This window comes from Colius striatus, chromosome 2 (genome assembly GCF_028858725.1).
Source record: "Colius striatus isolate bColStr4 chromosome 2, bColStr4.1.hap1, whole genome shotgun sequence".
In the NCBI taxonomy this organism is placed as follows: domain Eukaryota; kingdom Metazoa; phylum Chordata; class Aves; order Coliiformes; family Coliidae; genus Colius; species Colius striatus.
In genome coordinates, this window is record NC_084760.1 from 69,679,887 (window position 1) to 69,706,341 (window position 26,455).

The window sequence follows — 26,455 nt, forward strand, 5'->3', positions numbered from 1 at the left end:
AGTTACAAATACCTTTTCTGTGGTCCATGCCAAGATACTTATACCAAAGACAGGAAATCTGTCAGCACTAAAACAAATGGGAAAACAAACACAGCCAGTACTCTAGGAGCAATGGCACCACAGGATGCCAGGGGCAGGATATGATACCCTGCTATGACATAGTGCTGGGGGTAGGGTGGGGTGTATGTTGCCAGGAGCACCGCGGACATCTGCAGCAGAAAGAAGTTTCTTTGCATCCCCCTGCCTAATGAATATGTTGTAACCTAAGCCTAAACATCAGTTCTAAAGAATCAATTTTGAAACTAATGCTATGGAATGACAGTCACACACACGGACTACTCATAGGTTTGCTCCTGAATTTTACCTCCTAGAGTTGGCATCCTCCACTTAGGATAAAATGGATCCTTCTCATTTGTTTTCTTATTATAAATGCATACATTGATTTCATTTTGAAATATAGGTAAGAAGGAAAGAGAAGCTTCCCCTCTCCATTTTGAAAAAGCAAAACCATGATGAAAAAAGTTTTAGTTTTTAAAAGGCTAAAAGTTGCTTTTACTGTGAAGCATCTGTAGGCCAATCAAAAGGTTAGAAGTGGGAGGAGTATTTAAGAAGATACAAAACCAAAGCTGGGCTGAAGAGGAGATGATAATGGGAGGGAAATTACCTTTATTTTCTTTCGATGCTTAATTTTTGGTACATTTTTATCAGCTGGTCTCACTATCTTGTCTGCTTTTATCCATTCATCATACCTAAAAGCAAGAAAGAAAAAAAACCACAAAGACATATTTATGAGTTTAAGCAGATAATCACAACATCACAAGAGAAATTAACAGAAATTATTAGCCACATAAAAATGAATTGAATTTGAATAAGTAAGTTAGCTGTGTACTTTACAGTATGTAAATTTCAGCTAAGGTTCAATTCTTTATATTCTGGGACATAGAGGACAAAGTTTTTTTACTCTGATGGGTAAGAGTAAAAGCTGGTATTTTCCAGTCTGCACTGCAACAAGCAGGAAATATATATATACAGACAAAACAAACTACTAGAATGATAATTCTGTATGGATCTCCAAGAGGTATACTTCATCTATATACTGTAAAACCTTAACAATAAAATAAATTCTTACAACTACATGAAACATGACCAGCTAACAAAAAATAACTCTTTCAAAACATGAATATTTGCAAAGTGGTACTTGGAGCAACTAACACTTAGAAGTCACACACTAACATTTTTCTATTTGTTTTCAGTTAAAGATTTCCATTGCATATCAGAATGATACCTGACAAAAACATATGAAATAGCACCAATCTGTTAACAACAGGTGTCTTATTATCTAAGGCTGGACCTGTTAAATAAAAATCCAAGACCAGAGACGTACATTGTTAGTAAGAATACACTGTATCTATGGTACTGTACTTGCCAGTATCATTGTATGTTTCTAAAAAACCTCAAGAGTAAATTAAAACTTTTTTTCCCTCCCAATAAGCATAATCTGCTGGCCTACTTCTCCTGTGAATTCAAGAACTGTCTCAATATTAAATACGCCAATGAAAAATTAGTACGTATTAACTTTTGCCTCAAGGTACAGCCATACAAATTCTGATCCCCCTATGTAAACATGAAAGCAGAGAGGAAGAAATCAACTTAAAAGAAACCCAACAAAACACCCCAAAACACACACATAGAGGACTAGTATAAGATGGTACGAGAGTACTTAACTAGTATAAAAGTGTAATGCACTTTCCAGCTGTGTGTACTTGACCACCATTTTGATACACACAACTGATCAATCCCAATTCAGCTTCTTTGCAACGGTTGCCAATCAGATCTACAATATTGCATATACATTTAAAAGCATTAGAGAAAAATACGCGAATTTACAACTTGCTTGCTTAAGATCCATGCAAGAGATTGCAGAAGATAATTACTATATTTTATTAACTTAAATTTCATATAATAACACAGTTTAAAATGAAGTAGTAGTAGTCCCTGGAAGGTAGTTTTCCAAAACAATTTCTTGGGGTTTTTCTCCCCTTCATGTGATAATTAAAAAATAAATAAACAAATAAATAAATCTAGCAGCAGAATGTGCAGACTACAACATACCAAATTTACTCATGCTGCTGCAGATACAGCTATGTATACACAGCTGTAGACATACAGCTGTAATCGCACTATTACCAGGTGACATGTAAATGGAACAGGCTCAGATTTCCCTCCAAAACTGAAATACAACTCTGCAGAGTACTTTCTAGTATGGAAAAAAATCCATATTCCGTGAAATTGGGGGACATCTTATTTGAAGTAATCTTCCTTCAAACTGAAGACATGCTTTCCAGAAGAAATACTAGTCAGCAGGCTGCCAAAAGGACTTTGCAATTCACATAAACACATTAGTATTTCATTAGGTCTAAATCCATGCAGGAAAACAGCACTAGGACTGGACAAACACATGGTGAAAATCAATTATTCTGACAGTGCCCTTTCTGCCTCAACTATGCTGCTATAATACAGTATTTGTACTTGCTCATTCTATGCATTTCCAACAAGAAAAGAATCTCCCACCTCTTCAAAGTGTGTGCACTGCATTTAATGTTTGGGACTCAACTGTAGTGCCGGTTAGGGCAGCAGCTAGTAGACAAGGGAGCACACTGAAGTAAAGGAGAGAGGAAGTGCAGAATCTTAAGAGAACATCTGTAGATATCATAGAGCCTTAAACATTATATATTAGATGCAATGGTCAAAACTCCTCAACTCAAGCAGTGCAAAATGAAAACCAATGTGTCACAATCACAGTTCTTCACTGGAGCATACCCTGCTCTACTGCTGACTGCACCTGGAACACCAGTCAGACCCTGCAAGGAGGCCCAGCATCATAGACATCTTGAATCATCTCCAGAGAATCAGTTATCCACACTTCACACCTTTGCATGGCACAAATTCTTTCACTATTCACCCATCAGATACATATGTCTTGCCTAAACTTTGACAATTAGACTCCAGGCCAAAACAGATCCTACAAAAGGGATATTTCCCAAGCCACAGCTCACAACCTGACCCTAAATTACATTCTCCTCTATTGCATGACAGAGAAGCACCTTGAAAGCTGTCCAGAGCACCAGATGCCAAGCTGCATCTGAACACTGTGACTCACGCTAGAGTTTTCTTTATAGAACTGCACCTGATTAAAATAGGAAAATTGCTAGCCTTCCTTTAGAAAGCCTGTTCATTAGACGAAGGCCTGTTCATTAGACCAAAGAAAATAAAAAAACATTATGAAAAGGGTTCTTCACCTCTCATTACAAGTATGTGCATCCAGAAGATCTGGTTTGCTTTAATGTGGTGCCATCTTCCACAGTTGCTTACCTCAACTCTCTAAAGCAAGCAGCTGAGTGGGGAGGGGAAGGAGGTAAGATGAGGAAGTGTTCTTAAAAGAGTTTCACGGTCTTGTTTGAGAACCAAGAAGACAGATTTAGTAAGGAATTATTTACTTATTTTTAAAATAATGTCTCATATTAAAACCTGGAATGCCCTTTGCCATCCTAAAATGAAGACGAAAGATGAGCCAATAAGGAGAGAAGCCTTTTCTGCCTTACTGGTTAAAATGAATGCCTGCCAGAAAGGTGGTTTTCAATGGGAAGAAAGGAAAAAAAGAAGAATTAAATGAATAACTATACCTCAGGAAAAAAAAAGGTATTTTGCCTGAGTACGTACTGATTCTATTACACCCCATATGTAATGATTGCAAGCTAAAATAAACTACAACATATTCTCATATATAGATCACATAGCTGATCCTCTGCAGAAGTACTAGAGGAGAAACAAGGAAGAAAGCATCCAACCTCTATACTAGCAAAGGTACCATTTTCCCAGGAAGACAACTGACCTAAAGGAATCAGCAAGCCTTGTCAAATTCACCAAAAAGTTCCAGTATACTGTCTTTATTTGCTAACAAGGAAGAATCAAATGTTTTCTTTGGCTGTGATCAAATAAAGGAGGAGACTTAGTCTTATAATCAAATATTGGAATATTAGATGAGGACACTGTTCTTTTTAAATTGTATGTATTTTTTAATTCCGTCTACCACAACATACACTGCTTTGAAGAACCTGAAATTTGACTACACACATTCCTTTACTTTCAGTAGTCGACTGTTAAGTACAACATTTGTATATTGTTAAAGTTTCAACATATGGAGACAAAAATGAGCACTTTCACATTCCAATTTCCAAAGGAAAGTATTTAATACTTAAAACATTCAAGAATAACATGTAATACTGTACCATACAGAGTTAAAACAATCTAAACTTTCTTGAATATGCACCCTCTGTGTTTAATCCAGGAACATACTGCAGAAGATCACCTTGCTTAAACAATGGATTTTCTTTTGCACTGGCAGATGAAAATTAAGATTATGGCAAAAAGAACTGAATTGTAGGCCTTGAGGATGTTTTAGTTCCACATAATGCATACATAATTAAGAACATAACTGGCCTGTCAGAATAAATTCTTTCTCTGATAACTTTTTTCTGGACAATATGTGGGAACACAAACAGTTCTCTCTAATGGGGTTGCAATTTTTACCATTCTCTTTCACTACAAGTCAGGCTCCACTAAATACCACAATTCTTTACCTTTACCAGAAACACATACCACTTGAATCTCAGGAGCTCAAGATCATTTAGCAGAGCAGTGCTGTTAAGCTATACACTATTTCTGCATTTTCTATTTACTACTTTTAAGATTAAAAGTTCCACAGCGTTTAGTGTCCCTGGTTCCAGACCATTTAAAATAAACCTAAAAAACACCAACAACAAGCTTATCAAATTCCATTCCAAGTACTGTGCACATGAGCACACACTATTATTCTAAATCCCAGACCAAAACTGAAATTACCTTGTGATAAGAAATATTAACAGTTGTTCTGGATTCCTGCTTAGATGGGTTTAAAACACAAGCCTTTAAACGGCATACTGTCCAGAAGCAGAAACAGTAAAGTCAGCTTTAAGGGGCAGGAGAATGACAGAATTAAAAAAAAAATCTTGGATGATTAGAAAATCCTAGTTTACCTTATCCTATGACCTGATGTTACAGTACTTGCCCCTGCTAAACCCTGAAAGTCAGCCCCAAAGAATATAGATAGGAGGGAATTGCTACCTATCCAAATGCAGCAGTTATTTATCCAGGCTGTGACTAAAAGCTAAATTAAGTTCATACATCACACAAGGCTTGTCTTCACAACACTAAAATATCAGCTGTCATATCCACAAATTTAAGTAACTTCACTGGAATTTTAAAAATTAGCCATATTTAGCAGAGTACACACACAGTTGCATAGCTAAATCTCAATCACTTATATCTTTTTCAGTGAAGAACACTACTCTCCCAGCCCTTTTCAGAGGGCTCTTTTGAAATACCATGTAACAATATGAATGCAAGTCCTGCTGTTAGAAAGACCAAATGGCTCCCCTCATCTCTCAAATGAGTGCAATCTTACTAAAAACGTTTTTCTTATCAAATATATCATAGTTACAGAAATAATGCTTCTGATATCAATTCACATGTTTGTTTAAAATGCAGAGTTTGAAAAACAGAATCTTGATTTCTCCTTTAGGAACCAGGCTGTTGGGATCTCCAAGGTGAAGGCTCACTTTTGACTTCTCATTTCTTCAGATTTAAAGTGGCATTGCTCAAATAGAACTCTGATAATCTCATCTCACCACATATAATAGCGTAATATTTACTCAAAAAGAAAAATATCTTCCATATTTACCCATGAATTTAAAAACAAGAGTTTAAAAGTAAGTTATCTCTTGGAATGGTGCACAGTAATCTTCAGTGAGTAGGATGCAAATTTCAGCAACTAAGGCAGCTCTCCCCACGATGCTTGAAACAGTAGTCACATTCCAAATCACCCCTTAAACAGGCTGCACCTCCCCTAGTATCTTGACTTCATAGCCCAATATGCTTACAAAGATTGCCTGAAGACAGAGTTTATGTGAAAAATCATATTCTTGCAGATCAATATTTATCTAGATCAAAATTCTGCAAACAATCAATATCAAACCCTACAATATCAAGATGTTCCTCCTCATCACTGGCTTAGGTAGCCCTGGAAATCACCAGGCCTAGATGTAAAGAGTTATACTCAAAAGGAGGGAGAGAAGTATCATGCTTCTGTAACTGTGACCATTGCTAGCAGATCTTGCTCGCACCAAATAAATGAGATTTGTCCTGCCCTCTTGGTCAGAGGTAGGATGGTTATCAAAGTAAAGACAACCGATGAAGGTCACAAGACCATCAGATTTTCCAGAAGAGGAAAATAAAGAAATAAAAAGTACAGGGGATTTGCCTCAGATTTGGGTTTTTTTTAAAGATCTGTAAAACATAGTATTAAAGTTTAAAAGATAACAGAAAAGGACAATGAGCAGCTATGTTGAAACTGAGTGAAAAAGCAGGAGACTTGATATATTGGCTTAAAAGCCACACAGATGCTTGAGTTTTCTCTACTAATACTGTATAAATGATAAAAGCATATACTCCTGTGTGTGTTAAGAAAAGTATAAGAAGCCACTAGGCTAAGAATAGTCTTGTTTGGAAGCTACAGGCAGCCACAGGGGAAAGAGTGGTGGAAATCAGATCTGAATGAAATGCAATTATTTGCCACTAAGACTCTTGTACTTCATTTGTTAAATACCATACTCCTTGTGTACCTTCTGCTTTGCTGAGAAGAGTATGCATATAGACTCTGCTAAGTGCACTACACAAATAGTGTATGAGATAAAATTGACTTAAAGAGAGCTAGAGGAAGAATTTGTGAAAGACTGATTTGTCACTGGTGTATGGAGAAATCTGAAAATAAGATGGGGAGTAAAGGAAGTGTTCTTTAAATAAGTAATTTTAAGATGATGTTCTAAGTAAGTAAAACACTGCATTTATACAGTCTTAAAAATCCTATAGTTTGATACAGTACAACGACCTTCACAGAACACCAATACTGAAAGTTTAGGACTGCAGATGTCTATTCATTTCCTTTTAAACACACAAGTGTATTTCAGAAGTAATTCAAGAAGTAATCACTAACTAAAACTCAAGTTACCTCACGTTCCATCCACAGTAGTGCACCAAGTAAAGGACTTCGCCACCTTCGATGTCAGAATCTTTAATACTAGCTTCATACATTTTTTGATTTTTCCCTCTTCCATACCGCACTTGGACTTTCATGCCTGGTGGATAGCATTCAAACTCTTCTTCCTCATTGTTATTGTTGTCTTCTTCCTCCTCCTCCTCATCTTCTTCCTCCTCCTCTCCTTCTTCTTCATCTTCATCTTCTTCCTTATTCGTGTCATCTCTTGAAAGGTTTAAAAAATTGTAGAGTTAATATGAGATACTTCATAAGCTTTTCAGTTCCAAACCACATATATTGATAAATATTGTGGATGCATTAGGGACTGGGAATCAGCAGGCTCCAAATATGTGAAATTGCACTATGGCTGAGTAATATCAGCAAAATAAGATACAGCAATACACACAAAATCCAGTGACTGCAAGGTGCAAAAATGACTCAACTCAAAAAAAGAAAAAAAAAAAACCAAAACAATCCATCAAAATCTGTATAAGCAGAAGTTACTCCAACTCATCTTTACACAATTCTTTCATGCAGTCCCTTTGTTTAAGGAGCGTGTTTTCAGTTCTAACTCATCCTTCTCAATATAAAGTTTCCTAAACTCCATTTTCCAACCTACAAGTTTTACAAGTGCTTCTTGAAATTTGCCTCCCTAAAAGATCTCTGCTTTATTATAATAAATAATCTCTTATCTCAACACCTCGAAGTGACTGCAACCAAAATCAGACGTTAGACAAAAAAACTCCTGTGAGATTAGTTAGCAAATTAAGCAACCTGTGCTCATTTATGACCTTGTCACTCCTTGTCAATTACACTTACTCTTCTAAATATATGTCAAACTTGCATTTAATTATTATATAAATATACAAGCAGGTGTTCACTGTTTTCAGAAGTAAGCTAATTTTGAACACAGATTTTGGACTAATTTTTAGAACACCTCCCCCAAATCTTGCAAGTCTCAGTCAATGTTTTGAACATTACTTCCAACCAGCTTAAAGAGGTAGATTACATTCCAACAGAAAATGGAGAAAAGTTCTTTTATTCTTAAACAGCTTTACAAAATTATACTATTGGCCCTCACATCAACTCTAATCCCACATTGTGCAATACAGAACAGATTAGGGTTGACTAGATTAAAAAAATGAAGTGCTGCTCCACGTCTAAGTCACACCAACCTCACAAACACAATACGTACCAAGAATCTAAACCTTTATATGAAAGTTTCAGTTAGAAAACATTCAGATAAACCCAGCTATTTTCTCCCTGCAAAAGGATCAAATAGCATTTAAATTATCCAAATACTTCTCTGTAGAAGTAAAATTCCAGCATTATTACCTAATTAGCTGGCAAATGAGAATTCAGAATAATAAGCTAAATGCAATTGTTGCATAACCACCCTGTACATCAGAAATTCATGTTGCCACATAAATATATATATAAATACACGTAAACATAAATATATAAATACATATGTATGTGCATACATTACCAGACAAATGCTAAAAATTCCCTCTGTTGTCTAAATCAAAACAAAGAAGACAGATCTATTTAGGTATACATGGCATGGACCAGAAACCTTTGTTCTGGAATGCCAAGATTTTCAATATATTATAAACTTAAAGTGGGCTGCTTTGCTAGTGAAGTTAAAAGCACCAGAGTTAAAAATTAAACATAAATGAACAAGCTCTGAAAGCTTATTGCATCTCCACTACACATCACATAGTAAAATTCACTTCCCAAAGAAATCAAGAAAAAGGTCTCAAAGACTCAGATGAAAAATTCCTGAACAGAATTCCACAGCTAGCAACAGAAAGCACCAATCTGTAATTTAAATGCTTTTTTATTATACTCTCTGCTGCAGTAAAACAAAACTCCTAGATAATTTTCATCTTAACAGTTATCATCCTACAAAAGCTAAAAAAATACGTTGACATCAGGAGCAGAGCCACTACTGCCCCAACAATGTGACTAGCTTAAGATTTCTCATTACTAACAAGACTTTTCAAAATTGTAATGAATCAAATTTTGCCAGATTTTTTTATTCCTCCCAAAGAACTAATGGTACAATCCTTGAATGCAATCTACAAAGAAAAGCATGCCTGTGAGAGAGATGCAGGATTTTCCAGGTGCTGGTAATTACGGTGCCAGTGGCTCTTTGGAAGCTGAGCAAGTTTGGAGTCTCTCCCACCTTAAATCACCTTACGACTTTCTTGGTGTCCCAACAGATGTTCTACAAAGACTCTATGACAATATCAGAACTTCTCTGGAAGAGATGTGTGAAACCCTCATCTTGAAGCTGAGTAACTTGGATGGTCAAGTAAGATGCAAAAAGCACACTGTGTGTATGTGAAAGGCATGTCAGGAAGCAAAAGCAAAATGAAAACAGGGATGGCTGCAAAGTTACAAAATGTTCTAAGGAGTGATTTGGTTAGCAATCACAAGCTGGGAATTTTAGGAAACCAAATCTAAGCAAAGACATTCATCACTTTGGAGCAGATAAAACAGCATACTCATATACCTCCTGTAACAAGAAAACCTCAAAATATAGTCCAGTGGTTGCAAGGAAGAAAAGATAATGTTTTACAGAGCCATAAAAAAGCTCAAACCTGTCAGTGCAGATGAAGAAGCTACCATCACAGGCATTGAAAGAGAAGTTTGTAAGAGAAAATTGTGACTATAGCCATTCAGTATTCACAGTCATAACTTCATTTGTCTAGGTATATATGCATGAGAACATCAGGTTTCCACACACAAGGGGTGGTGGTGGAGAAAGAACCGGACAAGCCTCTCGACCGCAGACCATAGTTGTCAAAAACAGAACCAAGCAATATTTGCTGCAAAGCTGCAATAAGTTGAACACTTCAAACAGCGGCTGATGAAACAAGGCAGCAGCAGATGTGCATGAACTCTGTACATGAAACACAGCAATATAAGTGAAACTGTGTTCCAGACACCAAAGTACCACCAGAAAGCTGAGGAAGACTCAAAATCATTTTCAATTACAACTGCAGATTAACGAACACTCTCACCCCACCTCCTACAGAATGGGAATATAAACTTTCAGAAGGAGGAAATTAATAATTAAAATGCAAACTTGTTAATAAAGTAAAACCATTACAATGTTTTGTTAGTTCCAAAGGAAATTGTGAAATCATTAAAAGGCTAAAAACATTGCAGATGTTCAAACCACACATAGCAGCAATGCTCAGTCAATGTAAGGCCTTAACACCAACAGGTCCATAAAAAGGGTAACTACTATCAACAAATAGTTGTTAATAGATGAAATAGCACATGCCATTACTTCATTAAAGGAACTGCAGTATCATGCAAAGGTCTTTCAACCCAGATCTCTGGCACAAAACACAGCCCCATCACAAAGCCCAGGTGAAACCCATGAGACAGGGTGTGATTTGGAGCAGCAGATCTGTCTCCTAGGATCCCTGTTTTGCAGTAAACCTAACCCTATGCCACTTACCCTGACACTCCATGCTGTCACACACAGCAGGTGAGATGGCAAATGCAAGATTTTTTTTTTTTCAGAGGTTATTCTAAAACCTGAGGAAGCAAGATTATTTCAATTATTGGTTCAATTTAGTCATTAAAGTTAATTGAACCACTAGCAGAAATAAACTCCAGTGTAATTGACACTTCAGGTTTTGCAATTAGCTTCTATTTTTGTTTCCCTCCTTTTTCTCACCCTAGAGCATTATTTTCCCTCTACTTCACATAATACTGAGCTAGAAGATGTTGAGTCTCCTTTGTACTCTTTCTCAATCACAGCTGTATTAAAATGCCCTTTAGTTTTAAGTCAGAGAGGCCATTAAGACCTGTACTTACGCCACAACACTAGAATCTCATCTTTAATTAAACAAAATAACAAAACTCGAAAAGTTCACCAGTACTAGTTTCCTCTCTGAAACTGCAAAGAAAATTGAAACATAAAAGCTCCAAGGGCTTCTGTGTACATGCACAGAAAATCTGAATAAATGCACAGCTAGAGTCTATCATTCTGAGGGAAAGGGAAAGGCACTTAACCTGAATCACATTTGAGAGTAGTACAGTACCTTTCAACCATGCAAGCATGTGCTCTACAAACTGTTTTCCTCTGCTGCTACAGAGAAGACAAATGAAAGGACCTCATGTTATTGCTTCTTAACATTCAGCTAAGGAGCTGAAATATTCTTCAAAAGAATAATGAATGGCTCAGAAGTTTGGCTGGACAGTACAGCACTTTCCATTTTTATGGCACTGGTTCACACTCAGCTTGCAAACATCTAGTATTTGATGAATGTTTAAGGGCTTACCCACACACATAAGTCTCAGTGACAGCTAACACGGTTAATAACCTCTACAGTGACCAAAAGCTATGTAAAATGGGATATCAGAAACACTTCTTCCACACCAAAGACACCTCCTTTCCATTCAACATGATGCATACACAGGACTTGTACATTTACACTTCCACTCTACACTTTATTACTCTGTCATTAGCAGCTTATTGCTGTATCAAAAACAATCCTTAATGTATAGGTACATATCTGCATATTCTGTATCAAGAAAAAAAAATCTTATTAGACTGCTTCTGAAAACATGAGTGTGCAAGAACTTCCTTCCTATTACAAGCTAGTATACATAAATAAAACACACATCTCATAGCACAGAAATATATTCCTATAAACTACCTAAGTACGCTTCTTAAATAAATATATTTTTTTTTGCATACACACCAACAGTCTAAAATTCAGAGCAGATGTTCACACCAACGGTGCAATGAACACAACACATTTCTCTCCCTTCTCCCAAGCTAATCAATTCCATATAAACCCAAATCAGGTTTGAGAAAGCTATCTCAAAATATAGTTCTCAACACTAATCCAAAAGCTAGAAGATATGCCTTCTGTATCAAACCTCTCTCACTCCAAAACATTTTAACCTTTCTGCTATCATTTTACATTCACAACCATAAAGCTTTGATATGCCATTTTAACAGATAACGAGCTGCAGAAAACATTGCCTCTATTTGCTATCTCCCATATGTGAAACTGGGCTTCTTACTATTATATAATCCTGTTGCAAATTGCTTTCAGAAAATCCCCATCAAGTCCTTCCAGAAAATTTAACACTTGTACAAATAGAAGCCATCACCAGCACAGGCATAGCAGGTAGTCACCCTACCCTACAAGGGTAATAAACCCTAATAAAACCCTTCACGTGAAACAATGACCATCTTAACCTAGTTCTCAACTACTGCTTTATCATTCCTAGCTTCCTCCTGCTGCTTATAGGACGGGAAATGTTATTACTGCTTGTAACAATGTATGTAAGAGCTCTAAGATTTTTTTTTCCCTTGCATATGAATGTTTGAATTCCATTCAAGATTATTATCTAGAGAGGTTTTTCATTTTCTCTTTGATACTGTCAAAATATGACACTACCAATTCCCAGAAAACCACATCACAAAGACCTAAACCATCAGTATGAGAAAACCAAAAGTGTTTACATTTTGAAAGTATTCTTTAAGATCATTTGTTCATGTATTCCTTGGAGAAAATAAAAAAAAGCACAGACCAAAAAAAAAAAAAATCCAAGAAGCTTCATAAGACCAAGTAAAAACTATTGGTGAGTACTGAAAATGACAGGCTGGTAAGAAAGGGCAGGGCAAAGATTCAGAGATGGCAGCCCCTTCTCATGTCTCGATTAGGTAGTACCTCAGCCAAAAGAAAGAAAACCAAAGAACAAAGCCTCTTGTAATTTTTCCATACTGTCGTTGGGACTACTTCAAAGAATTTTGCCCGCTCCTCTCAAAAATCCAAGTAATAATATACAAGCGCAGTGCAAATTTTTGTTGGAGAGCAAAATTAATTATCTAGATTCTGAGCACCTACTCTTTCAGTTCAGTATAAAGTTCCTTAGAGTGGCATGTCATAAGCGCTTCAGAACAGAGTTGTTTAAAAAAACCCAAACAAACCAACCACCCGCACACTCACGAAACAGCAACAACAAAAAAAATTCATGAATTAATAGTTGGATGAAACAAAAAATCTTACTAATACTAGTTAACTAGTGATTCACCTACACTTTAATTCACAAACTATATCGACTACGAAATTTTTGAAGACTTACTTTTTTTATTAAAAAGCTTATATTAAAAACCCCACATATTTTTAAAATTCCACAAGCTCCTGACCTCAGTCTCTTGGGAACATGCTGAACTGTCTACTCAATTGTTCATTGTGTAGAAAAATCTCTCAGTTCTTCGTTTGTTGGCCTTGACTTAAATGTCAGATGCTACAAAGGAAAATTGTACCAACTATGCAATGCTACATTTGGAGACCATTACTTCCACAACATGAAGACAGGAGGAACTTCAAAATAACAAGGATTTAAAACTTTTCTTGTTTATTCATTGATTAAGAATGAATAACTTTCTGCATGTTAGGGAAAGGATGAGTTTATAAAGCCATGTCCCCGTCTGGGACAGACCAATAGAGAAATAACACATTATTATGTAATCCATTCTGTGAACACATTACTGGTCTCTTTTATTTACTGTTTTTATGACTGAAGTTGTACAAAAATGTATCTAGCAGATACACTTTCCACTAGCCACAGAGAAGAAAAAAGCATATACAGAATAAGAGGCAAGCTGCTCTTGAATCTCTGTTCTCAGTGTTCACAATACACAAACAGGTAAGAAACAGGAACTCTGGGGAAGAAAGGAAGAGAACCACATTCAAGCTTTTCTTTCTCTTCATCATATTGTTGAAGTCTGTGCAGAATCATAGAACAGTAGGGTTGGAAGGGACCTTTAGAGATCATCTAGTCCAATCCCCCTGCAGAAGCAGGTCAACCTAGATCAGGTCATATAGGAACATGTCCAGGCAGATCTTGAAGACCTCCAAGAAAGGAGACTCCACACCCTCCCTGGGCAGCCTGTGTCAGGGCTCCCTCACCTGAAATAGTTTTCTTAAGTGGAACACTTTTGTGTTGCAGCTTCATCCCATTACCCCTCGTCCTGTTGCTAGATACAATAGAAAAAAGGGATGCCCCAACCTCCTGACACCCACTATTTAGATATTTGTAAGTATTAATGAGATTCCCCCTCAATCTCCTCTTCTCTAAACAGTCCCAGCTCCCGCAGCCTTTCCTCGTATGAAAGATGTTCCACTCCCTTGATCATCTTGGTGACCCTGTGCTGGACTCTCTCCAGAAGTTCTCTGTCCCTCTTGAGCTGAGGAGCCCAGAACTGGACATAGTACTCCAGATGAGGCGTCACCAGGGCAGAGTAGAGGGGGAGAAGAACCTGCCTTGACCTGCTGGCTACACTGGCCCCAGAACCAATCTGTGGAATTCCACTGGCCACAGGCCTCCAACTTGATTCTGTGCCATTGATCACCACCCTCTGGGTTCTATCATTCAGCCAGTTACATAAAGCTACGTAAAGACGCCCACAGACATGAATTTTAAGTCCTACAGACATGAATTCAAACAAGCAAACTTTACTAGTTTGCCTTATATTAGATTTCATTTGTTTGGCTATTTGGTTAGGACCGTGAAAGAAAAATGGCCCATACCTTAAAAAGGAGTTCCAGGAATACATTTTAAATATGCTGACAAATACGCTGACAGTGATCTATTTGATTACAGTCTGGGTATTTTTTGTGTGATTTGTTTTCCATTTACAAAAATGCATTTTTCATTTTGTATTCCAGTTCAACAAATAACTTAAATCACAACATTTCCCCTTCTGTATAACTTTTGCCACTTCTTACTCATAAAGCTGGGGACAGGGAGGAGTACACTTCATCTAGTACAACGTCCCCAACACTACACTAGGCCCACAAAATCCCTTTATGCCTTTATGGTACGAACAGTTTAGCATTTAGGATGACAGTGACATTTTAAAAAGTCTTGAAAGCCAACTCAAGTGCAGCCTGTACTTCCTACCAATCTCTGAGGGAAGAAAGGCAAAGTTATTACGCTAAGAGCACTACTACAGTACTACTTCTTACAGACCTTTAACTGCTATTAACCTTTAAGTTTTATAAGTTTAAAATTATTCCTCGAAACATAGCCCCAGTAATGACCACATCATCACCTACATCTATTCTTAGAGCTATCCTTTCTATTCTAAGTAACTTACTACAATCTTTCATGAAACACGATAGTAAAATACTAACTAGAAGAGTTTTTACTGGATGAGTAAAGAGAAGCAGAGAGAGAACAATACACTCAGTTAAAACTAGATGAATCAGGGAAAATTAAGGGGAAATACTATTTTCCACAGTTTTCTGTTTTTATTGTAAATAAAAACCAAAGAAAACTCTTAACATTTTTAATGTTATAAATAAACCAAATGGACAGAAACAAAGACTAAAAACACCCCACCTAAAACCAAGTAACAAAAAAACCCCACCAAACCAAAACTAAACCCAAGCAATAAAGGATTACAGAAAACCAAATGCAGACTATAATTTTATGTCCCATTTACTATAGCAGTATTATAAGTATTAGATACAGTACTTTCTAAGTATACAAATAAACAAAGTCACACCACAATCATACACATATTCAAATGTACAATTAGGAAAATTTAAAATCTGCAGTTTTCTTAACAGTGCAAAGTTTTTGATCTATCTAGTTATATGTTTTGACAAATAGCATCGTACAGTCTATCTTTCATTAATTATGAAAATCTAACAAATCCATTACAGTACAGCTCCTCTAGTTTAACTTCAAAATGGCAAATTTAAGAAACTCAAGCAACTGGACTTTTAAAACAGAAAAATTCACATAGGACACAAATGAAATTACATTCATAGAGAAAAGACTCTTGAGTTCAAGTAAACTTGATTTTTCTCTGTTCCACATTATTGAGTTATAGAAGTTGTCCATGAAACCTCACTGAAAATACTTACGAAGTCAAAAACATTTTACAGAAGGATTCTTCCAGAATTTGCTACTTGGAAATCAAAATTCTTAAAAAAGAAAAAAAACCCCAAACCACCACTACTATGAGTGAATCAGAAATTAATATACCGAACTACATCATTCTATCACAACTCTTAATACATCAGAAAGAATTAAGAGTTAATGACGTTTAGACAGAAGATAAAGGTAGTTGCTCTACTAAATAGCAAAGATCACTGGAATGAACAAGAGAAATAATGGTCAGGCAACAGCTGGTAGAGAAAAATCTCATCCCTGATATCCAGATGGCTGTGAAAGTATATGGAGACGTGTCATTATCTGCTTTCCCTCTTGTAATAGCTACTCCCTTAAGCACCTGTTATTGGTTGGGTTTTTTTTGTTGAAGACAAATGCTGCATTTAAAAAGACCTTTGCTCTGACCTGTAATGGTCATTTGTGTTATCACTTGGAATCATACTGTATGAGAGTCCTAACTGCAAGAATATAATTTACTAACACTCTGGGAATTAATGAAAATTATATTCCTTTTAAAAAAAATCATATTTTTGTGTGCGGCTACAGAAAAATGTTTGTGGTTCATTCTTGGGGTTTTTTTGACAGAAAAACCCGCCACTTCCATAAAGAAAATGATTAATCACCAGCACACATGCATTGACTATTTGGCCCTGAGCATCCCTATTAATTCTATGTCCCACTTCCAAAACTGTCTGAAGAAGTGCACAAGACTGCTGCCAATATCATGCCTACTCAATGGCAAAGCTCTTACTGAACAGTGCAAGGTACTTCTATCTTTTCCCCTATTACCTATAACACACCACTGTCCAATAGCAAAAGTTGGAAATTTCAAGTTTGTGATACACTTGTACCAAAGTTAAGTAGATAAATACTACAAGCTGCAGTAATTTTGTCTTAAGTCAAATAGTCACCTACACTTTACGCATTCTCTTCCCACATTGCTTATTGACACTAGGACCTTGCAAAAACTTAAAGCTGCAACTCATCCCACTCCCCACTTTTTTTTCTTAAATTAGATCCACAAATGTCAATGGCCTTAACCATGACAAAGTTGCGAATACATAGCCCTCTGGAAGATACAAGTCTAATTCACTACAGGGATGCCTCAATGGAAGTTCAAATTGCAAGAGTAACATTTAATGAACACAAATCAGTTGCCTTATCTGATTAGAAACAGTGTAACTTACCCTGATTTTTCTTTTTCTTCTGCGTCGGCATTTAAGGGAGGATTTTCTATTTCTTTAATCTTCTCCTCCTCTTTATCTTCTAGTTTGGTTTCATCTTCAGCTTTGATTACATTTAATTCCTTTTCTTGTTCAGGCTGAGTATACACAGGTTCTGGCAAATTTTTTTTGTTTCCCTAGGATAAAAAAACCCTTTAGTTAATTTACAAGGTGAAATAAAAATACTGAAGATTTAAGAAAAGGCAGACAAAACACACTGAAGTTGTATGAGCAAAAATCTCATACAGTCTAGGGCTTGTTCTAAAACTATAGCACCTCTACCGTATTTTGTTGTTGTTTTTTTCTGATAATCTCAAACTGAATGAGACTTAAAACTTCAAAACTAGCTAGTTTTGTCGCAAGAACATAGGGATGCCACTTTTAGACCTGAATTACAAAGTAATCCCCAAGATGAACACTTCACAAGGTATATTTTCACCCAGGATGCAGAGATATCAGTACTGGCCCACTTGGTATTTGCCCCAGAGTTAGTATCAGTTGACAGACAAGGGTTGGCTGCCACTTAAGATTCAAAAACATTACAGTTGTGTTGCATGTTGAGGAGTTTCACTGCTTCCAGGGCAAACTTCTACACCTGCATAGAGCAGCACTTCATGTTACTACCTTGGACTTTCTTTCCTAAAACCACTGAATCAACACTGGATTTTGAAAAGCTAGAAACATTTGTCTCTCTGGACCACTGAACTACACAAGACCAGTGTTTATATCATATGGCCCAGGTCTTTCTAGAGCTTCACTGGTGCAGGGAAGTAAAAGTAAGATTTATGAGGGCTTAACGGCATGGCTAAATGCAAAATAGAAGTATCAGCACTATAGTTAGCTGTGAGAACGCGTTACCCATATCAGGATAAAGTTGCAAATTAATTAGTTTTCATTTGACCTGAGAGGCCCCCAAACAAGTGGCAGGTTACAACTGCTTCCTAAAAAGTCAGATATTTTGATATCGTGATCCCCTAAAGCAGGCACCTAGGGACAAATACGGTTCAAATGTGTCGTTCTGAATTAGGTTTACAACATGTTTATATCTTGCTAAAAATCCATTATGGAGATTTCGATCTTGACATGAATTCATGGTTATTAACACACAATCTGACTTTATAAACAGGATATAACATGAACATTAAAATATTTTACCAGGACAGAGGGCTTATCATTTTCTTTACTTTCATTATCATTCTCAGCTAACTTTTTTTCTTCTTGTTGTACTACTGCTAGTTCCTCCTGCTTGCGCTCCTCCTTATCCACTTTTATTTCTTTTACGTCCTGCTCTGGTTCTTCACGCATCTTCGATTCTTTTTCTTTTTCACAGTCTTTACAAGGTTTGCTTGTCACTTTCTCTGGCAACGCCATTTGAAATTCAATGTTAGCTGATGTACAATACTCTTCAAAGCCATAGAGATATCTAAAAGAAAAAAATTGCTTGCGATAAGCAAGTTTGTTTCAAGAAAGAACATTCTACTTAGCAGAAGCTAAACATGAACAGGATGTTTAAATCCTAATAATGTATAACCAAAAAGTTATGAGCTTTATGTATATTACCAGTAACACAGGATGACTTCAGTTTGTCCTAGTGCTGTTTCATCACAAACTTCATAGCTTTATTACTTACTTTTTGTATGCACATTTAACATTATATCCTGCAGCTGAATTTAACACAGGGATTCCAAGATCTTGATAAACTTGCTTCCACACCGCTCCACTTTCAATCTGTTGAAGAAAATGACGTAATAGTTTTTAAATTATTTCACTGACACAAGAAGGACTAAGTTGAGAAAGTTTACAACTTTGGAAAATAATTTTAAGGAATTTCCTGCTAACTATAAAATTACTATTTATCACACAAAATATTTTATTATAATGCAAACTGGAGTCTAATGTAAGTACTTTAAGTAATTTAGCATTTCTGCATTTCAGTAAGTCACAGCAGGCTTTCCTCTCCAGGTGGTAATAAACAAAGGACAGAAAACATAAAGATCAGAAAAACAGGTACATCATTTTTATCTTATAATTAAAGTAGTTCTTAACTATCAGAGTTAGAATTTTAATTAAATTGGAAAGAAAAAAAATCATTCAAAGCATTAACAATACTCAGTCCTGGCAGTACTGCACCAAATACAGTGAGTACCAGTCTTTCTTTATGTCTAAATTTACTCTTTGGCATCAAAGTTCTGTGACAGTGTGATATGCTCATTTCTAACCATCTGTGCAGGTAAAGCAGGTGTATTCCAACATCCAAGTACAAGATTCTCTACTGTGTATCAGAAAGGTGTCACTGCACAAACATACCTTCTCAACTGACAGGATAAATTTATGGGAAGCAGTCCAAAGCAGTAACAGAATTTGCTTGGCCATGAATTTCATATGCTTCAGTTACTGCTCCAAGACCAATTCCATTAATCCCACTTAGCACATTCTTCTATATACTGCCCAGAACAGAAAGTAAGAGCCTCCCATCAGATCTTAAACTAGTTAACCTGTTTTTGAGATTTTATTGAGCAGTGGTTCTTTTCCCTTTCTGAGGTAACAACTTTATCAAATAAATACATTTTGAAATATAAGGAAAAACATCCATGCTGGCTGATTTTATGCAGCAGTAACTAAACAAGCTGAGTACATGTGTAATGTATTTGGAACATGATTAGTTTCTGGTTCCTGTTAAAGCATGTTTTTCAGAGCTACAGGATATCTTACGTGGCTGTAGCATTCAATTTTCCTATTTCTAAAGCTTCTGTGTATGATTCTTCCTTATGACTACTTAAAAATAGACAGCAACCTCAGATTTTACAGCTCTGGAATATTCATTATAATACTCACATTATCAAATCCTCCAAGCTTGTGTACAAGTCTGAATAATTTGAAGAGATTCAAATTTCTATACCCTAATACAGGTCGTTTGTTAATAGGAGTGCCTGGGAACAAAGACAGTTATTACACTGTTTTGAAGTATTTATTCGGAATAACATGAAAATCACATTACATGCACCACTGCACTGTTAAATACAGTACTGTAAACCCCTCACCTCATGCACTTTTAACTTCTCTTCATGAAACTAACAAATTCGAGAGCTTAATAACTCATTTTCCCTGTGATTCAGTAATGTAATTTAACTTATACATATGCATTTTTCTGTATATTCCTGAACATGCACAAATGCCACCTGCATTATACATATCATTTATTCCACCTCCTGAAACAACTACATCTAAAAATACCAGTGCAGTTCTTTTACTATAATTAAAAAAACACCAAACCAAAACCTCAGCAGGAACAAATACCACAATGCTTCAAAGAGCTGAAACTTCCCATGCTACTGCACAAACAGTAGCTCCCACAGTTACGTCTTGTAAACAGTTCAACTCCTCTACACATATAATTGAAAAGTTATATTAATTTAACTAGTTACAAAACTAATTTCAATACAAACACCTTCACCCCTGCCTTCACAGGCACTTTTCTTGCAGTATATAAATACATGGTAAAGATTTAATGTAATTAATTGCATTTGCTTTCAAAAACATATCTGTCTACCTTACTGATAATACTCATGCATTTAAGGGCTCAGGATTCACACAAGAAAATGTATTTTTCCATAATCCTAAAAAGGGGATGTGTGTGAGTTTAAACTTTGAAGTTATTACACCAAGTATATACATTAGTATGATTGAGAATATTAAACATTTCATTACATGCACAGTGTAAGCACACAGTAGAAAATATATGAGGATATATGAGATACTAGCCATTTATTTTTGAAAGCAGGATTTTAGCAGAAGAGTCAAGTGACAGACTTCTAAAGAGTGGGGAAGTCAGAAGTGAGAAACACAGTCTCACTGTTTCCAAAATTGAACTGCAAAACATTATTACTTTACAGATTCAATTATTTAAAGTACTGCTAAGCAACACATCTATCTTCATCTTCTACAAGTCAAAGACTAAAACGCCTACCTCTGTCTTCCATGAACTTGTATAGTTGCTGAAGAAAGTTCTCTCGTTCTTCAGGAAATGGCTCTATTTCCTCCTGTTTAAAGTAATACACACAAACAAAGTATCACCATTGTGAATCAATCCTTCCTTACAAAACATTTGGCAGCAATTATTTAGGTTCAAATGTTCAGGTTTGTTTTCCTATAGTCAGCAACAGGATAATATAGAGAGACACACACTTTCAATGCTATGCTACATGGAAGTTCAATAAATCATAGTTTTTAAAAATATATGAAACAATAGCTGTAAAGACATATTGAAATATAATTGTTAATGATTACTGAAGTATCATGATTTCATAAATCAAGATGTAGTCTCCATTTTGTCCCTTTATGCAGGAAGTCTGATATACACCACCATTAATGACCAGGTGATTAGATTACAAATCTCAGGTCTATTTCTACTGCAATTAAGTGACTCCTTGACCCTGGATACACTATGTCACTTTCAGGGATAAAGTGAAAAAGAAAATGGTGCATGCACTTTCTTAGGAGTTCTTATCCATATTACTGGCAATCTGCAATCAATGGCACTGCATACGTACTGCCATGGAATATCAGCTGAATGTGTGGTGAGCACGATCAATTCCAAAACTGTGATAACAATGGATATTTTGGATGTTCAATTCATTGCACTAATAACCTTTCTATTGGACTTATCTAGATTAGTAAACAGTGAAGATTCATAACAAAGCACTATAGCTTATTTCATAGCACAGCATAATTTGCTTTGCCTCTGTTTTAGAAACCTCCTAGTTCAGCAGGTGACTGAGACATTGTATACTGAAGAAGAAACAATCACAATAGATGTCACAATGAATCCCCAAATATTTGCCTCAGATGAGATCTTCATGTCTAGCACATGGAAAAACTAGCTCATCAACATTACATGCAACTGAGAAGCCAGAGAGAAGGTATACAAGGGATACAAGGTCAAATGCTTACAAATACTGTAACTAGACTGAATTTTTCACCTAAAAGTACTGAGAGAATGATCACTACATATAGATCTTGCATCAAGCTGCATAGGTTCAAACCTATGTACATTCATTATCCTCCTGGAGAAACTGCCTGCACATGGCTTGGATGGACATACTCTGTGTTGGGTGGAAAACTGACCACGATGGCCAGGTCCAGAGAGTGGTGGGGAATGGAGTTAAATCCAGTTGGCGGCCAGGCACCAGTGGTGTTCCCCAGTGCCCAGTGTTGGGGCCCGTCTGTATAATATCTTTATCAATTATCTGCCTGAGGGAATTGGGTGCAATTTCAGGAAGTTTGCTGATGACACCAAGCTGAGTGGGTGTGTGGATTTGCTTGAGGACAGGAAGGCTCTTCAGAGGGACCTGGACATCTAGAAGCAGGGAAAGAAAAGTGCAAAATACTTGCAATATCTGCTTTACAAGAGGACCTACAGCTGTAGCTCTAGCATAGCAATTCAGATGTAGGAAAGGGTAACACAGAAGGAGGATAGGGTGACAGAGACATAAATGAGGAGAAGGCAATAACAGGGCTATGCCAGCCGCCTAGTTTGGTTTATTTTTCAAATGTGTCAAGAATGCAAGTCTTGGAGCTGCCTCCGCAAACAGAGCTCCTGTATAAAAGGGAACAAATTTCCCTGTAGCACATCATCATACATACTGGTGTAACAGCTCTATAGCTGGGAGAAAAGTTTATCATTATTTATGCAAGAAGCTATTTAGAGTAGCATGATTGTAGCATGCAGAGAACTCAAGTTGCAAAGGGGAAAATAAATCAACACTGTTACAATATACAATAAAGCCGATAAGACAAATTACAAAATATAGTTGCACACTACAACATACTGCATAATTATAGAAGAAAAAACAATTTTTATTTGAAGGGAGAGTGAACTACAAACTGGAAACTCCTCTAGGCCATGAATGACATTGGAGTCCAGGAATTAATAGCACCCCATGAAACCCAAAGTTCTACATCAGTGAAACACTATGTGCAAGGAAAAGGCTAGTCTGGATTCACGTACAGTTGCAAGACACAACTGTTGATGTTTTCAAAGAAAACAGAAAAGAATCTTTTTTTTTTTAAAGTTATCAAAAATAATTTGGGCACCACCTGTCCTTTATCAGAAATAACGTATATTTTTAGCTACACAGATCTTTTCAGTAACAAGACAGCCAGACCCTTAACAGCAAGTAAGTTCCATTTAGAAATGCAAAGAATACTAGTAAAAAGAAGTTGGTTTTTTTTTTTTAAATAAACAATATGCATGTGACAGCAACCACCAATGTCCACCCCTCTTCATCCTGCTCAGTCCATAATAGGTACTTCAACTCTTCTGCCACTGCATTAAGGTCAGCATGAGAATGAAACTAAAACAAAACCTTCCTTTGGGTTTTCATTTCTACTTTTCATTACTCCCTAGTGAGTCAGTCTTTGTTTTTTGATCAGTGACTCAAAAGATATTTCATAGATTTTTCAAGTTGATATTTTTACATAAACTCATCTTTGTTGAGTAAAGATTTTGAAAGCTGAGGGGCAAAAACCATAGATGTTCTCAAGTGTTAAAAATACCTACTTAAATATTAGAGTCTTTCTAATTTATCAGCTGTGTATCTATGCCCTTTAGTAAAGTAACTTGCCTCTTCCTCACTGCTGTTGTCCTCTTTTTCCTTTTCATCTTCTTCCTCTTCTTCAGCTTCACTGCTGGAGCTGTCTTCTTTTAATTCTGTTTTCCAGTTACTAGGAACAGTTCTGTTTTTACGGAATTCAAGGGCTTGGTCAAAAGCTGTAAAAGGACCAGCATTTGTTAGCACTGCAGGAATTATCAGCTTGATCGAATGTTTTAATCAAAAGAATTAGTCAGAGATGGGAGGAGCTGGAAAGAGAGAAGAAGGAAAGATTCCTAATAAACAGTTCCACCTCCAAATTCAGAAAACTTCAACAACCCCGTGTTGCCCATCCTTATTTACGTTACCCAGTCAAACTGTCCTAGTGTTCTCTGCACATCAAATTATTCAGAGCCAATATCAGGATTATTACTATGTCAGTGTCTATACACATAAATAAGGATCTTCTGTATTAAGACATATATGAAAATTTAATTGAGAAAATTCCTATTCTAACAGGTTTATACTGAGATTTACATACACTGAACTGGTAGAAGAAATAAATAAGGACAAGTTAATTCCAGGAGATTGATGACACAAAGTTAAACTTTCAAATGAACTCTACTTTACTGAGAGTACATAAATGCAACTTACTTATAATTATTAGGGGTACTGTAATGAGAATAACTCTATGAAGGTCTAATGCAAAAAGCTGAATACTAAACAAACTCTAAAGCCAGCGTGTGCTGTATGATTATATCCTTTGGCATGTCTACATTTAAAAACAGTGCAGTGGAGAGAAGCTTTTGGTTTTGTGAGGGTTTTTTGGGGTTGGTTGCTTTTGTTTGTTTCTTTAACAAAAGAAATATCTCTATATTTTCAGAAGTGTTCTCCTTCAATATATCACGCTAGAGGAAAAGTTTACATATTTTAGCATTTTTAAGATATGAACCAATCTATGATAAATTTGGTACAATTTATATAACAAATATATATGCATGTATTTTCTCATAAAAAGATATTTTTACCTTGTTTTAACAAAGCATCAGGCTTTGGTGAAGTTTCACTAATCTCCCGAACATCTTTTCTTGGCACAGAAACACTAGATAATTTAGAAAGTGTTAAAAAAATTAAATCTCAATAATTCGGGCTAAATTAACAGTATAAAGCAGAGCTATCACTGTGACTGTAACATACACAACATACAGAAGCACGAAGTAGATCTTGACAATTCTATAGTGTTAGTCTGGCAGGGTATTAGTCAGTTGATTAAAAAATAAACTTCTATATAAATTTGGTTAGACCATCTATAAGTATCCACTGAAAACATTCTTCCACTAACAGGTAATTTCTGGACTCTCCCAAATACATATTACTTAACAAAAGCCTCATGTTAATTTAGCAAGTAACTACTCACCCAGAAACAACAAAATCCTACTTTACTTAAAACATAAATGCATCAGTATAAATTCTTGGTATGAAATAAAAGACTTCCAAATTGAAAGAGCAAAGCACTTTTTAATTTCTCTTGTGGCTATACATCCCAGACATCCCAGGACATCTGTTACTTCACCATTGTTTTTCTAAATGATTTAAAGTTAGGTAAAGACTGTCTCAGTCTTCAGTTCCCATCTTTAATATGTTAACTTTTCGCTATCTCACCAAAGTGTCAGGAAGATTAACACCATATTTAAAATAACATAACATTGTCAATAGATTATATTCATACAGTGAGCAAATCTAATGCCTTTTATAGACTTCTAGTAGAGGACTAATTTCATCCAAAAGGCTGAGGATACTTTAGCTGTTCTGCATTTGATGTATAAGAGTCCAAAGACAGAAGCTCTTTATCTGTGGTCCTGTTGCCATCACAGGAGACAAATGAAGAGGCTAGATCGAACATTAGGAAGAATTTTTTTCACTGAGAGGGTTATTAAGCATTGGAATGGGTTGCCCAGGGAGGTGGTGGAGTCACCAGCCCTAGAAGATGCATCCCTAAAAGATGCATAGATGAAGTGCTGAGGGATATGGTTTAGTGGTGGGCTTAGCAGTGAGAGGTGAGTGGTTGTACGCAATGATCTTAACAGTCTTTTCCAACCAAAATCATTCTCTATCCAAGGAAGCAAATCTGAACTGCAGCTTTGGGAGGTAGAGCATATGTCCTTGTGTGTGCACAAGCTTATGTGTTTCTCCAGTGACATGTATGCCTGAATAACTATCAAATGGTAAAGCAATAGCCTAGACATTAGAAAGTAGTTAAGTCACAGTGAAATTGTTAAGTATTTCAGTATCCTTTCTGCAAAAGCATTCTGTTCAATTGAACCATGCACAAAAAAAACAGCTGCAACTTTTAAAATACACACTAAAATGTAGAAAAAAAGAATTGTACTGTCATTCATTAACCTATCTTTCTGACCAACATAATTTTAAGAACACAAAGCTCTATTCTATTGCAAATATCATACAGTTTGATTTTCTAGGTTTCTCTCTTTCCTACTTTGAGTAGTATTACAGCTCTTCTCAAATAACATGATAAAGTGCAGTTGTAGTCTAGAGATAAACAT

At 36.1% G+C, this 26,455-nt stretch overlaps 1 protein-coding gene across 2 annotated transcripts in view; it reads right to left on the reverse strand.

Moving 5' to 3' along the window:
• The window catches only part of ARID4B (AT-rich interaction domain 4B), an 89,648-nt gene that overhangs the window by 13,242 nt on the left and 49,951 nt on the right, over positions 1 to 26,455 (reverse strand). The window contains exons 10-18 of one of the 2 annotated variants that reach the window (XM_061991015.1): positions 24,920 to 24,993; positions 23,925 to 24,070; positions 21,269 to 21,341; positions 20,137 to 20,231; positions 18,932 to 19,029; positions 18,457 to 18,724; positions 17,266 to 17,438; positions 7,106 to 7,357; positions 665 to 749 (exon numbers count right to left, since the gene is read on the reverse strand). In XM_061991015.1, coding sequence (XP_061846999.1) covers positions 665 to 749; positions 7,106 to 7,357; positions 17,266 to 17,438; positions 18,457 to 18,724; positions 18,932 to 19,029; positions 20,137 to 20,231; positions 21,269 to 21,341; positions 23,925 to 24,070; positions 24,920 to 24,993 — 1,264 coding nt within the window. The remainder of the gene's footprint in view (positions 1 to 664; positions 750 to 7,105; positions 7,358 to 17,265; positions 17,439 to 18,456; positions 18,725 to 18,931; positions 19,030 to 20,136; positions 20,232 to 21,268; positions 21,342 to 23,924; positions 24,071 to 24,919; positions 24,994 to 26,455) is intronic. The other variant, XM_061991016.1, reaches the window with a different exon arrangement.